This window comes from Callithrix jacchus, chromosome 8 (assembly GCF_049354715.1).
Source record: "Callithrix jacchus isolate 240 chromosome 8, calJac240_pri, whole genome shotgun sequence".
Taxonomy (NCBI): Eukaryota; Metazoa; Chordata; class Mammalia; order Primates; family Cebidae; genus Callithrix; species Callithrix jacchus.
In genome coordinates this window covers 141125114-141139297 of record NC_133509.1, presented here as the reverse complement: position 1 = coordinate 141139297, position 14184 = coordinate 141125114, and the positions used below count along the sequence as shown (strand labels likewise).

General features: G+C 40.8%; 1 gene segment (V, D, J or C); it reads left to right on the top strand.

The window, feature by feature from the left end:
• The first annotated feature begins 8797 nt into the window (after positions 1–8797).
• Positions 8798–10111, top strand: LOC128931019 (immunoglobulin heavy variable 3-23-like). The segment is given in 2 exon segments: positions 8798–8913; positions 9016–10111. Coding segments are annotated over 2 exon segments (546 nt in total).
• The last annotated feature ends 4073 nt before the right edge of the window (positions 10112–14184 follow it).

Below are 14184 nucleotides of genomic sequence, written 5' to 3'. Positions count from 1 at the left end.
ATGCAAGGTTGGTTCAACATATGCAAGTCAGTAAATGTTATTCATTATGTAAGCAAAACTAAATACAAAAACCATGTTATTTATCGAGACTGATTCAAAAAATACTACTAGCCTATTAGGATGAGTAAAACACGCAGTATAGAAAATACCAAATGGTGAGGAGGAAGCTGAAAACCTCCTAGAAACTTTCACTCCTTGCTGGTGGAAATTCTGAAATGGCACATAGACATCTACAGTTCATATTTTAGTGTATACTTCAGGAAAAGTAGAAAACGATTTAGAATGTTCTTAACACAAAGAAATAATTGATTATTGGGTTTAAGCATATTCCAGTTATCCAGATTTGATCAATACACATAATAATCTTTTATCAAAATATCACATGTACCCCTTACAGGATTTGTAGTATTCTTTATCTACATAAATTAAACATTACAAAACCCCAATGCAGGGGAATCCAGTTAACTGCAGATTCCTATTAGGTGGGATGTTCTGCATAATCTGCAAATGAATCAGAATCATTGGGTTTGTAATGGATTTTAGAAATCTACTGGACTGTTTGTTTGTAAAGATAAGCCCCCCACGTTTAATTATATTCCCAATGGGTGGCAATTTTGAACACAGAAGAAATGCTAACATTTGTTTCTGGTAAGTTTACTTCTACTGTCAAGAGAAAAGGTTTTCAGAGAGAAATCTGGCATCTTTCAAGTCTCCACTTCAATGTGGTTACCTCAGCAAATAATTTCCAATACCCCTGACAAGGAGAGGTTCCTATAAGCTACTCAGGATCTTCTGGGGCTGTGTCGCAGGGCATGGTCCTCACATTTGGCTCAGAATAAATCTCTCTAAGTATTTTGCAAAGTTGGACTTTTATCAATACTTCTAAGAAAAGCTACTTTCTGGTCTTTTATATATTCACAAGCATGATATTAATAAAGTATGAGTAAAATTAAACACATGTTGGCAATTCCTTACAGAGTTACGTATAGACTGAGGGATCAAGTGTAAATGTTTAAAAGTACTTAGGCAAATTATTTCAAAATTAATGTTCCCCAGATACTTCTCTCAGATTCCTTATGTCCTCTAATTATTTGTTTTATGATTTTTGCAATTTTTGTAGATGATCACACCCTATCTTAACTAGGCATTTATTGTAGAAAATTGTGTGAAGCTAATCAGGGATACATTTGAAAGTCATTGTCCCAGTGGCTGCCAGAACTGAAGTGTGTTTCCTCTGCAGATACCAGACACTCAGATTCCTCCAGTGACATCTTCATTTTATTTCCTGCTTGGCTTTGGGCCTTAATCCTGTGCTAAACAGAGAGACTCTGCCTTTTAGATCCCCCAGGTCATGCCAGAGGTACGTGGACCTGAGTGTTGACAATGAGGTGGGAAGGGTTGCACCGAACGGGCACTCTCTGCTTTTCTGAGGGGGCATACTGCTGGCTGACATCAGAGTCCCGGCTCAGGGTGTGTCCTTCCAAGTATCCCTGAGCCTCCTGCAGGTGCAATGCTGATCCATGTGCCTTCCTCTTTTTCCTGGGGAGAGTCTCTCCTTGGTTGTTTTTTCCCCAGATCTTCCAGCAGCCACTAAGTCTTCCCACTGATGTCTTCAGCTTTCACTTTTCTGCCCCTCCCAGCAGATGAGGCTGCTATTCCTGAGGAAATGAGAGGAGGTGGGGGATGAGGCTGTCATTCCTAAGAGAATGGACAGAGCTTTGGAGCTTTTCTTTCTTCTATCCCAGTTTCTATGAGTTCCTCCAGTGCCAGCAACACAGAGGTGTTAGCGCCTTTGCCCCTGCAGGTGAGAGCTTTGGTAATGCAGTGGTGGCAGGGGAGGTGGGTCTGGATGCATTTCAGCCACAGCTGCTGTTCCGTTTTCCCACACAGAAGCATCTCGGGAGGTAGAGGGTGGAGATTTCTGTGACGTATCCTCAATGCTGGCAGAAAAGGTTTCAGTAGCAGTAGGAATCCCTCAGTTGTGTGTGCTCTGAGAATTTAAACAATAACTTCACTGCACTAAATTTTAAATAATTTAAAGAAAATGTTCAGTTTAATCTTGTTTTATCTTATGTGACATTTGCTGGCCTCTGCCCTACATACGGTCATATTCTCTCCCTGTTTGTTTTTGTAAATCACTGAGTTTCTCAAGATGTAAGGCCTCTTGTTTGTCCTATAACATCAATAATCTGATGTACTAAAGAAAACACGCCAATTTGCAGCTCAGTAAAATCGGTTGTAAAATAACATACTTTTCTTGGATGCCTGTATCTCCATGCTGACTATAAACTTCATTTTTAATACTAAAATCGAGAAATAACATAAATGTTATGGTCCTTTATAAATAAATAATAGGGGTGCTCTCATTAACTGCAATTCTGCTCCTCGTTAGGATCAACACATTTTAATACACAACCAAATTACTGACTCACAAGTAATTAGGCTGAGGAAGAAGCCACAGAAGTAAAATTGAAGCTACAAGATTTCACTTTAACAAAATCTTGAAAAATAGATCTAAAGTAACAAAGATGAAAGTTTGTCTCAGTACAATAAGAAGGAAATGACTGGGAGGCAGGAATCGGGAAGAGACAGAAGCTTTTAAGTGTAGTTCATTGGTATCTTGACGGTTATATGGGCTGCACAGGTGAGCACATGTGAAATGACGTGTTTTCCTTTGAAGACATGGTCTTGCTTTGTCATCCAGGCTGGAGCTCAGTGGTAAGATCACAGCTCTCTGCACCCTCAGACCCTGGGTCTTCAGCAATCCTCCTCCCTCTTCCTGCATAGCTGGGACCACAGGTGTGCACCACCAGGCTCAGCTTCAGTGCTTATTCAACTGCACACATTCATTATGCAATATTTATTATGCAGCAATAATGCCTCAATAAGGGTATTGCCAATAAGCGGATGAGTAATTTGTTAAAGATTGGTGACAAGATAGACACCAATATAAAATATGTATGACACTCGAGAAAATGCAACTGTAGAAAATGTGCTTTTCTTTACATTTGTTAGGTAGTCACAGCAGTGTGTACACATCACATCGTGTTCTCATTACAGAGAAAAGGTTCTGCAAACCTCACTAGGTGCCACCCACTGTGTGCTGGCCTTGGTTCAAGGAGAAGTCAGGTCCAGTGGTGAGAAGCACAGGCCCAGGTACACAGGTGCACTCTGACCAAATGTGAGCTCTGGGGACATTGTACAACCCACCTGTGCTTTTCCTGGTAATTTTTCATCTGTAACATGAAAATAACATTGATACCACATACCATGGTTTCTCTGCATATGTAAACCTAAAAGATGATTGGTGCTAACTTTAAATATATGTGGTTTATATAGATTTATTGTACCTCAATAAAACTGTTTTAAAATAGAAATTAAAATATATAGGTTTCATGGGTTTTAAGGGTTTATCACAGAACAAACTTACAATAAGAAACCACAATTTCCAATACTATCAGTGTCACAAATCTCCCCCAGGACTCTGTCCCGTGCTCTGAGCCCCGATCTCTCCTCACGCCTGTCACTACAGATCTTGCTATATAGCAGGAGACATGAAAATAGAGCCCTCCCTCTGCTGATGAAAACCAGCTCAGCCCTGACCCTGCAGCTCTGGGAGAGGAGCCCAGCCCTGGGATTTTCAGGTGTCTCCATTTGGTGATCACGACTGAACTCACCATGGAGTTTGTGCTGAGCTGGGTTTTCCTTGTTGCTATTTTAAAAGGTAATTCATGGAGAACTATTGAAATTGAGTGTGAGTGATAAGAGTGAGATAAATGGTGGATATTTATGAAACTTTCTGACCAGGGTTTCTTCTTGTTTGCAGGTGTCCAGTGTGAGGTGCAGCTGGTGGAGTCTGGGGGAGGCTTGGTTCAGCTTGGGGGGGTCCCTGAGACTCTCCTGCGCGGCCTCTGGATTCACCTTCAGTAGCTATGGCATGCACTGGGTCTGCCAGGCTCCAGGGAAGGGGCTGGAGTGGGTCTCAGCCATTAGTAGTGGTGGTGGTAACATATACTACGCAGACTCCATGAAGGGCCGATTCACCATCTCCGGAGACAACGCCAAGAACTCGCTGTATCTGCAGATGAACAGCCTGAGAGCCGAGGACACGGCCGTGTATTACTGTGAGAGAGATATAGTTAACAATAATCTGGAGTTTCAAAGAGGTAGAAGAAGTATGTTAGTATTCTCAATAAAAAGAAAAGGATTGCGATGATGGATATGCTAATTATCCTAATCTGGCCCCTATATATTATATGTATCAAAACATCACTGTGTGACTCATGAACATTTACAATTATTATTTATCTATTATAATTATGTTTAAAATAACACAAAATTCATTGAAAGTGACATAAATGGAGGCTCTGGGACAGATGTGGGGATAAAGGCAGACTCTGGAATACATGCCTAACATGTCAAAGGGAAAAGGAGCTTCCGTTAGCACTTTCTTTTTTAGCACTGAGTAAATCCTACATTTCTTAAAGCTTCCATCTACAATAGAGAACTGAGATCCAGGGAGGTCTTGCAGACAGTCAGGTATGCAGAGGGAAGCAGCAGGAATAGAGGGTTTCGGGCCCATTCAACAATAGTAGGAATAATCATTATGCATGTGGAGAGGTCAACGTTGTTTTAAAATAAATTTCATCACTAAAACACATGAAAAATTTCCAACAGAAATTCTTAAATATTATTGGCAGTGAAACTGTTTTTGGTGAAGAAATGTTCCCGAAGTTAAGTGAGCCAGTAACGTTGTTAAGAACTACAATAAACACTGGATTGGATTCAGGTTTATCTGAATTCAATGTGATTATTAATGGCTCAGGTGGGGGTCAGACATCAAGATAGACAGGTGGTAGCAACCAGAAAAAGCCATGGACCAGAAAGATTCACAGCCAGTTTTTTTTTCAGATTTAAATAAGAGTTGCACCAATCCTACTGAAACTATTCCCAAAACCTGAGGAGGAAGGACCACTCCCTGAATTATTCTATGAGAACAGTATTCTGATAACAAACCCTGACAGAGACTCAATTGAAAATAAGAAAAGATAACTTTAGGCCAGTATTCCTGATGGAAAAATGCGCGATGAAATACTGACAAGCTGAACACAGCAGCACATCGAAAAGCTAATCCACCGTGATCATGTAGGCTTTGCTCCTGGGATGCAAGGTTGGTTCAACATATGCAAATCAGTAAATGTTATTCATCATATAAGCAAAACTAAATACAAAACCATGTTATCAATCGAGACAGATTCAGAAAATACTACTAGCCTATTAGGATGAGTAAAACACACAGTATAGAAAATACCAAATGGCGATGAGGAAGCTGAGAAACTCCCAGGAACTTACACTCCTTCCTGGTGGAAATTCTAAAATGGCACATAGACAACTACAGTTAATATTTTAGTGTATATTTCAAAAAAGTAGAAAACAAGATTTAGAATGTTCTTAACACAAAGAAATAATCGATTATTGAGTTGAAGGATATTCCAGTTATCCAGATTTGATCACTACACATAATAATCTTTTACCAAAATATCACATGTACCCCTTACAGGTTTTGTAGTATTCTGTATCTACATAAATTAAACATTACAAAACCCCAATGCAGGGGAATCCAGTTAACTGCAGATTCCTATTAGGTGGGATGTTCTGCATAATCTGCAAACTAATCAGAATCGTTGGGTTTGGAAAGGACTTTAGAAATCTACTGGACTGTTTGTTTGTAAAGACAAGTCCCTAAATTTTAATTATTTTCCCAATGGGTGGCGATTTTGAACACAGAAGAAATGCTAACATTTGTTTCTGCTAAGTTTACTTCTAGTGTCAAGAGAAAATGTTTTCAGAGAGGAATCTGGCATCTTTCAAGTCTCCACTTCAATGTGGTTACCTCAGCAAATAATTTCCGATACCCCCGACTAGGACAGGTTCCTATAAGCTACTCAGGATCTTCTGGGGCTGTGTCGCAGGGCCTGGTCCTCACATTTGGCTCAGAATAAATCTCTCTAAGTAGTTTGCAAAGTTGGACTTTTTATCAATACTTCTAAGATAAGCTACTCTCTGGTCTTTTATCCATTCACAAGAATGACATTAATAAAGTATTACTAAAATTAAACAAATGTTGGCAATTTCTTTCAGAGTTACGTATAGACTAACTGAGGGATAAAGTGCAGATGTTTAAAAGTACTTAGGCAAATTATTTCAAAATTAATGTTCCCCAGATACTTCTCTCAGATTCCTTATGACCTCTAATTATTTGTTTTATGATTTTTGCAATTTTTGTAGATGATCACACCCTATCTTATCTAGGCATTTATTGTAGGAAATTGTGTGAAACTGATCAGGGATACATTTGAAAGTCATTGTCCCAGTGGCTGCCAGAACTGAAGTGTGTTCCTCTGCAGACACCAGACACTCAGATTCCTCCAGTGACACCTGAATTTTATTTCCTGCTTGGCTTTGGGCCTTAATCCTGTGCTAAACAGAGAGACTCTGTCTTTCAGATCCCCCAGGTCGTGACAGAGGTACGTGGACCTGAGTGTTGACAATGAGGTGGGAAGGGATGCACGGAACGGGCACTCTGCTTTTCTGAGGGGGGCATACTCCAGGCTGACATCACAGTCCTGGCTCAGGGTGTGTCCTTCCAAGCATCCCTGCCCCTCCTGCAGGTGCAATGCTGATCCATGTGGCTTCCTTTCTTCCCTGGGGAGTGTCTCTCCTTGGTTGTTTTATTTCACAGATCTTCCAGCAGCCAATACGTCTTTTCACTGATGTCTTCAGCTTTCTGTTTTCTGCCCTTCCCAGCAGACGAGGCTGCTATTCCTGAGGAAATGAGAGGAGGTGGGGGATGAGGCTGTCATTCCAAAAAGAATGGACAGAGCTTTGGAGCTTTTCTTTCTTCTATCCCAGTTTCTATGAGTTCCTCCACTGCCAGCAACACAGAGGTGTTAGCGTCTTTGCCCCTGCAGGTGAGAGCTTTGGTAATGCAGTGGTGGTGGGGGAGGTGGGTCTGGATGCATTTCAGCCACAGCTGCTGTTCCGTTTTCCTGCACAGAAGCATCTCGGGAGGTAGAGGGTGGAGATTTCTGTGACGTATCCTCAATGCTGGCAGAAAAGGTTTCAGTAGCAGGAGGAATCCCTTAGTTGTGCGCGCTCTGAGAATTTAAACAATAACTTCACTACACTAAATTTTAAAGAATTTAAAGAAAATGTCCAGTTTAATCTTGTTTTATCTTATATGACATTTGCTGGCTTCTGCCCTACATACGGTCATATTCTCTTCCTGTTTGTTTTTGTAAATCACTGAGTTTCTCAAGATGTAAGGTCTCTCGTTCGTCCTATAACATCATTAATCTGATGTACTAAAGAAAACGTGCCAATTTGCATCTCAGCAAGTTCAAGTGTAAAAATAACATACTTTTCTTGGATGTCTATATCTCCATGCTGAGTATAAACTTTATTTTTAATACTAAAAACTAGAAATAACACAAATTTTATGGTGCTTTATAAATAAATAATAGGGGTGCTCTCATTAACTGCAATTCTCCTCCTCATTAGGATCAACACATTTTTTATACACAACCAAATTACTGACTCACAAGTAATTAGGCTGAGGAAGAAGCCACAGAAATGAAATTGAAGCTACAAGATTTCACTTTATCAAATCTTGAAAAATAGATCTAAAGTAACAAAGATGAAAGTTTGTCTCAGTATAATAAGAGGGAAATGACTGGGAGGCAGGAATCAGAGGAAGAGACAGAAGCTTTTAAATGTAGTTCATTGGTATCTTGATTGTTATATGGGCTGTACAGGTGAGCACGTGTTAAATGATGTGTTTTCCTTTGGAGTCATGGTCTTGCTTTGTCATCCAGGCTGGAGCTCAGTGGTGAGATCACAGCTCTCTGCAGTCTCAGACCCTGGGTCTGCAGCAATCCTCCTCCCGCTTCCCTGTGTAGCTGGGACCACAGGTGTGCACCACCAGGCTCGGCTTCAGTGCTTATTCAACTGGAGACATTAACTATGCAATATTTATTGTAAAACAATAATGCCTCAATAAGGGTATTGCCAATAAGCGGATGGGTAATTTGTTAAAGACTGATGGAAAGATAGACACCGATATGAAATATGTATGACACTCGAGAAAATACAACTGTAGAAAATGCACTTTTCTTTACGTTTATTAGGTAGTCACAGCAGTGAGTACACATCACACCATATAGAACACATCACACCATGTTCTCATCACAGAGAAAAGGTTCTGCAAACCTCACTAGGTGCCACCCACTGTGTGCTGGGCTTGTTTCAGGGAGAAGTGGGTCCAGTGGTGAGAAGCAAAGGCCCAGGTACACAGGTGCACTCTGACCAAATGTGAGCTCTGGGGACATTGTGCCACCCACCTGTGCTTTTCCTGGTAATTTTTCACCTGTAACATGGAAAAACATTGATACCACATACCATGTTTTCTCTGCATATGTAAACATAAAAGATGATAGGTGCTAACTTTAAATATATGTGGGTTATATAGATCTACTGTACCTCAATAAAACTGTTTTAAAATAGAAATTAAAATATGTAAGTTTTATAGGTTGTAAGGGTTTATCACAGAACACACTTCCAATAAGAAACCACAATTTCCCAATACTATCAATGTCACAAATCTCCCCCAGGACACTGTCCCATGCTCTGAGCCCCGCTCTCTCCTCACGCCTCTCACCACAGATTTTGCTATATAGCAGGAGACATGCAAATAGAGCCCTCGCTCTGCTGATGAAAACCAGCCCAGCCCTGACCCTGCAGCACTGGGAGAGGAGCCCAGCCCTGGGATTTTCAGGTGTCTCCATTTGGTGATCACGACTGAACTCACCATGGAGTTTGTGCTGAGCTGGGTTTTCGTTGTTGCTATTTTAAAAGGTAATTCATAGAGAACTATTGAAATTGAGTGTAAGTGATAAGAGTGAGATAAATGGTGGATATTTGTGGCATTTTCTGACCAGGGTTTCTTTTTGTTTGCAGGTGTCCAGTGTGAGGTGAAGCTGGTGGAGTCTGGGGGAGGCTTGGTTCAGCCCGGGGGGTCCCTGAGACTCTCCTGTGCAGCCTCTGGATTCACCTTCAGTAGCTACTGGATGAGCTGGGTCCGCCAGGCTCCAGGGAAGGGTCTGGAGTGGGTCTCACTCATTAGTAGTGGCAGTGGTGGTAGCACATACTACGCAGACTCCGTGAAGGGCCGATTCACCATCTCCAGAGACAACGCCAAGAACTCGCTGTATCTGCAGATGAACAGCCTGAGAGCTGAGGACACGGCCGTGTATTACTGTGCGAGAGACACAGTGAGGGGAAGTCAGTGTGAGCCGGGACACAAACCTCCTGCACGAACACTCGGGGGAATGAGCTGCGGGGGGCGCTCGGGAGCCACTGATCAGCGTCAACCCCAGAGGCAGGTGCAGATGGAGGCTGATTTCCCGTCAGGATGTGGGACTTCATCTTCTGACAGTTTCTCTAGTGAATCTCTCTAAATTTAGAATTCTGTGCTTCCTAATATTATCTCTACCTTTTTTTGTAAGGATCGAGATAGAAGAAAGAAAAGCTCCAAAGCTCTGTCCATTCTTTCAGGAATGACAGCCTCATCTCCCACCTCCTCTCATTTCCTCAGGAATACTAGCCTCGTCTGCTGGGAGGGGCAGAAAAGAGGAAGCTGAAGACATCAGTGGGAAGTCTTAATGGCTGCTGGAAGATCCACTTGTTCAAATCTGCTCTTGTTGTCTGTGCCTTTAATGTGAAATATAGAAAATCTCTGTTAACATTATTTTTGGGTGAGGGAAATTGTACAACTGCAGGTTATGCATTTAGCTATTTAGCCCATTTAGAGTTAATTTTTGTGTTTATTCTAACCTAAAATTCTTAACTCTTTGCTTGTGTAAATCCAGTTTTACCAGCACCCTCTTAGGGAGAGACTTTGGTTTATCCGTTGTATATTGTTGGTTCTCATGCTGAAAATCAGATTGTCCTCAGTGTATCAGTTTATGTCTGAACTCTCAATATATATTTCTGCCTATGCCATCTTGTTTTTATTACTCTACTTTCGTAATTACTTTTGAAATCTGGAAGTAAAATGCCTTCAAGTTTATTTTTGCCTTGTTACAGATACTCTAGCAAAATATTTTAACATTTTACTAATTAAGTATGATAACAGACATGGCTTTTCAAAATGACCTTTATCATGTACAGGTTATATTCATTTGTTCCTACTTTTTAGAGTTTTTATTATGAAATCTTGATTTTTAAATGTTATTTTCTCTGTCTAGTGAGAAGTTAATGAAAATTTTTTTCTTTATTATCTTAGTTAAGCACACCAAATGTATTGACTTGAGGATACTGAGTCATCTGTGCATCGCAAAAATAAATTTTAGTTTGCTATGGTGTATAACTCCCTCTTTTTTTTTTTTTTTTTTTTTTTTTGAGACGGAGTCTTACTCTATCACCCAGGCTGGAGGACAGTGGTGCAATCTTGGCTGTCTGCACCCTCCGCATCCCAGGCTCAAGTGATTCTCCTGCCTCAGCCTCCCAAATAGCTGGGATTACAGTAATATGCCACCACACCTCTCTAATTTTTGTATTTTTAGTAGAGACAAGGTTTAACCTTTTGGCCCTGCTGGACATAAATGTCTGACCTCAGGTGGTTCATCACTTCACCGTCCCAAAGTGCTGGGATTACAGGTGAGACTCACTGCACCCAGTCAGTGTATGATTTTTCTAAAGTCCTATAGAATGTAATCGACTATTACTGGGAGTAGTATATTTATGTATATTAAGAATATTTGAAGTGTAACTTTCTTCTTTCGCCATTGTCTATTACTGGTAATATGGTTATTGTAGCCTTCTAGAGAGAGTTGAGAAGGTTGGAGCCTCACCAATTTTTGAAAAAGAGAATAGTTGGCATTATTATTTTTTTAATTTTAAAATTCATTTTTTCTCTAACATACACCTATTATAAAGAATATTTATTGTGTGCTTGGGATGCATGTATATTATGCTGCTCTTGGTTGGAATTTTCTATAGATGTCTATTGGGTCAGTTTGTTCAATAGCGTTGGGTAAATCCACTGGCTTCCTAAGAATGTTTTGTGGATGTTCTATACATTATTGAGGGTGAGGTGTTGGAGTCTCCTCCTTTTTATTGTTTTCTATTTCTACCTTCATACCTCTTAAAGCTGATCAATACAGTTACACTTCTATTTTAACAAGTATGTAAAATAAAATAATTGCTTATTAATTTTAATGGGAAATTCACATAATAAGAAATTATGTTTCCCGAATGCTGCCATCACCGCTACACTCCTCCAGGAATCTCACGTCTGCTCTGGGCTTCACTCTCTCCTCAGAGTTGGCTACAGAGGATAAGACACAGATAGGACCTTTCCCCTACTGATGAAAACCAGCCCAGCCCTGACCCTACAGCTCCGGAGAAGAGCCCCAGTCAGAATTACCAGGAATTTTGATTTGATGATCAGCTCTGAACACAGATGGCTCACCATAGAGTTAGGGCTGAGCTGGGTTTTCCTTGTTGCTATTTTAAAATGCAAATAATGGAGAACTAGAGATGTTGAGTGTGAGTGGATATGAGTAAAGAACATGATTATATGCAACAGTTTCTTACCAAAATGTCTCTATGTTTGTAGGTGTCTAGGCTGAGGTGCAGGTGGTGGAGTCTGGGGAAGAGGCAGGAGGCAGAAAAGTGCATAGGAGGCCGGGCGAGGCTGTAGACAGTATCAGCCCACTATGCCAATCCAAGAAGCTTGATGTGAGAGCCTCCGGGATTGAATAATTTGACAGCTCATGTGCCCAGGCAGTTTCATTTCTCAATTTTCCACACTGATATATCCAGAAGTCAGCTTCACTTCCCAGGGGACTCCCATCATGCACTGAATGGTGACAGCATTCCCAGGGGTCACACACATGTATTAAATATTGGCTGGATGTGGGGAAGAGACATGTTTGCAACTCTCCTCTGAAGGACTAGGAACACCTCAACAGACCATCTCCCCTGTCCTCATGACTAGAACTTCACCACATGCCACATAGATACTCATCTGTTATGGGCATAAAAGAATTCCATTGATGAGGCTGACTGTTTTATCACATAAAATTACTAAAGACTGACATAAAATTTTCAAAACTAATTGAAGTCTGTTACTCTACGTCTACCAGAGACTACAGATCTTCAATGGCATCTTCCTTGTCTTTTCTACCTGACTTTGTCTCTTCACCTTGTTCTGTCCTCCAGACAATCTCTTTCAGCTCCCTCAGGTTCATGCACCTGTTTTATTTACCGACAATTTCTAAATCAGTGCAAGGCATTAGACTAAAGGCTCTATATCCCTAGGTCCATATACCTTGGTCCATATTCTTAAGAAGGCTTTGTGACCCCGTGTCAGGGCCTGAGCTTGCGATTGTTCCTGACCCTTCTCTAGATGACATGCTGGTCTGTGTTTTCTTGCCACTTCCCCTGGGGTAGAGTCTCCCTGTTTCCCCAAGGTGTTTCCTCCACAGCTCTAGTGTTCTCCACCTGTGTCATCACCTTCCAGATCTACTGCCCTGCCCTGCAGACTAAGGCTCTGATCCCATAAGAAACAGGGGAACTGCATCCCAGTACAATTTTGGTGGGGAACTCTGTTCCCATCTCCATTCCTAATAGGTTGCAGCAGTGCCTTTAGGGTACGTGTGTTGGTGGTTCTCCCTCATGGAGTAATTTCTTTGTTCTATAGTGGGGATAAGACAAGACAGTTGGGCTTGGACACATATCAGAAGTGTGGTCTCTCATATTCTTTCAGACAGACACTTTGGGAAGGGAAGATTTTTGTGACTGTTCCAATTATAAAGAAAAAGAATGGTCGATCCCAAGATGGCTGAATAAAAGGCAGCTCCAGAAAGCAGCTCCCAGCAAGAGAGGTGCAGAAACCGAGTGGTCTCCACAATTCCAAACGAGTTACCAGGTTCATTGTGTGGGTCTGGTAGGACAGTGAGTATAAACACCAAAAGCAATGGCAACAAAAGCCAAAATAGACAAATGGGATCTAATTAAACTCCAGAGTTTCTGTATAGCAAAGGAAACAATCATTAGAGGGAAGCAGCAACCCAAAAAATGGGAAAGATTTTTGCAATCTACCTATCTGACAAAGGGCTGATATCCAGAATCTACAAAGAACTAAAACAGATTTACAGAAAAAAAACAAGCCCATTCAAAAGTGGGCAAAGGATATGAACAGACACGTTACAAAAGAAGACAACTATGAGACCAAGAAACATATGAAAAAATGATCATCATCACTGGTTATTAGAGAAATGCAAATCAAAACCACATTGAGATACCATCTCACACCAGTTAGAATGGCGATCATTAAAAACCAGGAGACAACAGATGCTGGAGAGGATGTGTAGAAATAGGAACACCTTTACACTGTTGGTGGGAGTGTATATTAGTTCAAACATTGTGGAAGAGAGTGTGGCAATTCCTCAAGGACCTAGAAATAGAAATACTATTTGACCCAGCAATGCCATTACTGGGTATATATCCAAAGGATTATAAATCATTCTATTATAAAGACACATGCATATGTATGTTCATTGCGACACTTTTGACAATAGCAAAGACTTGGAACCAACCTAAATGCCCATCAATGATAGGCTGAATAAAGAAAATGTGGCACATACACAACACGGAATACTATGCACCCATAAAAAAGAATGAGTTCATGTCCTTTGCAGGGACAGGGATGAAACTTGAAACAATCATTGTTAGCAAACTGACGCAAGAACAGAAAACCAAACACTGCATTTCCTCACTCATAAATGAGTGTTGAACAATGAGAACATCTGGACACAGGGAGGGGATGGGGGGACTGGGGGGTGGGGAAACAGGAGGTGGAGGGATTGGGGAGGGAATAATATCAGGAGAAATAACTAATGTAGATGATGGGGGGATGGATGCAGCAAACTATTGTGGTATGTGTACACTTAGGTAACAATCCGCCGTAATCTGTACATGTACCACAGAACTTAAAGTATAAAAAAAAGCAAAAAAAAAAAAAAAAAAGATTAGTAGTTGTCTGTGAATATGTTGGAAGAAGGAAAAGAGAAAGGATAAGAAAATGTAGAAGGACAGAAGAAAATTTGAGGTAATTTAACT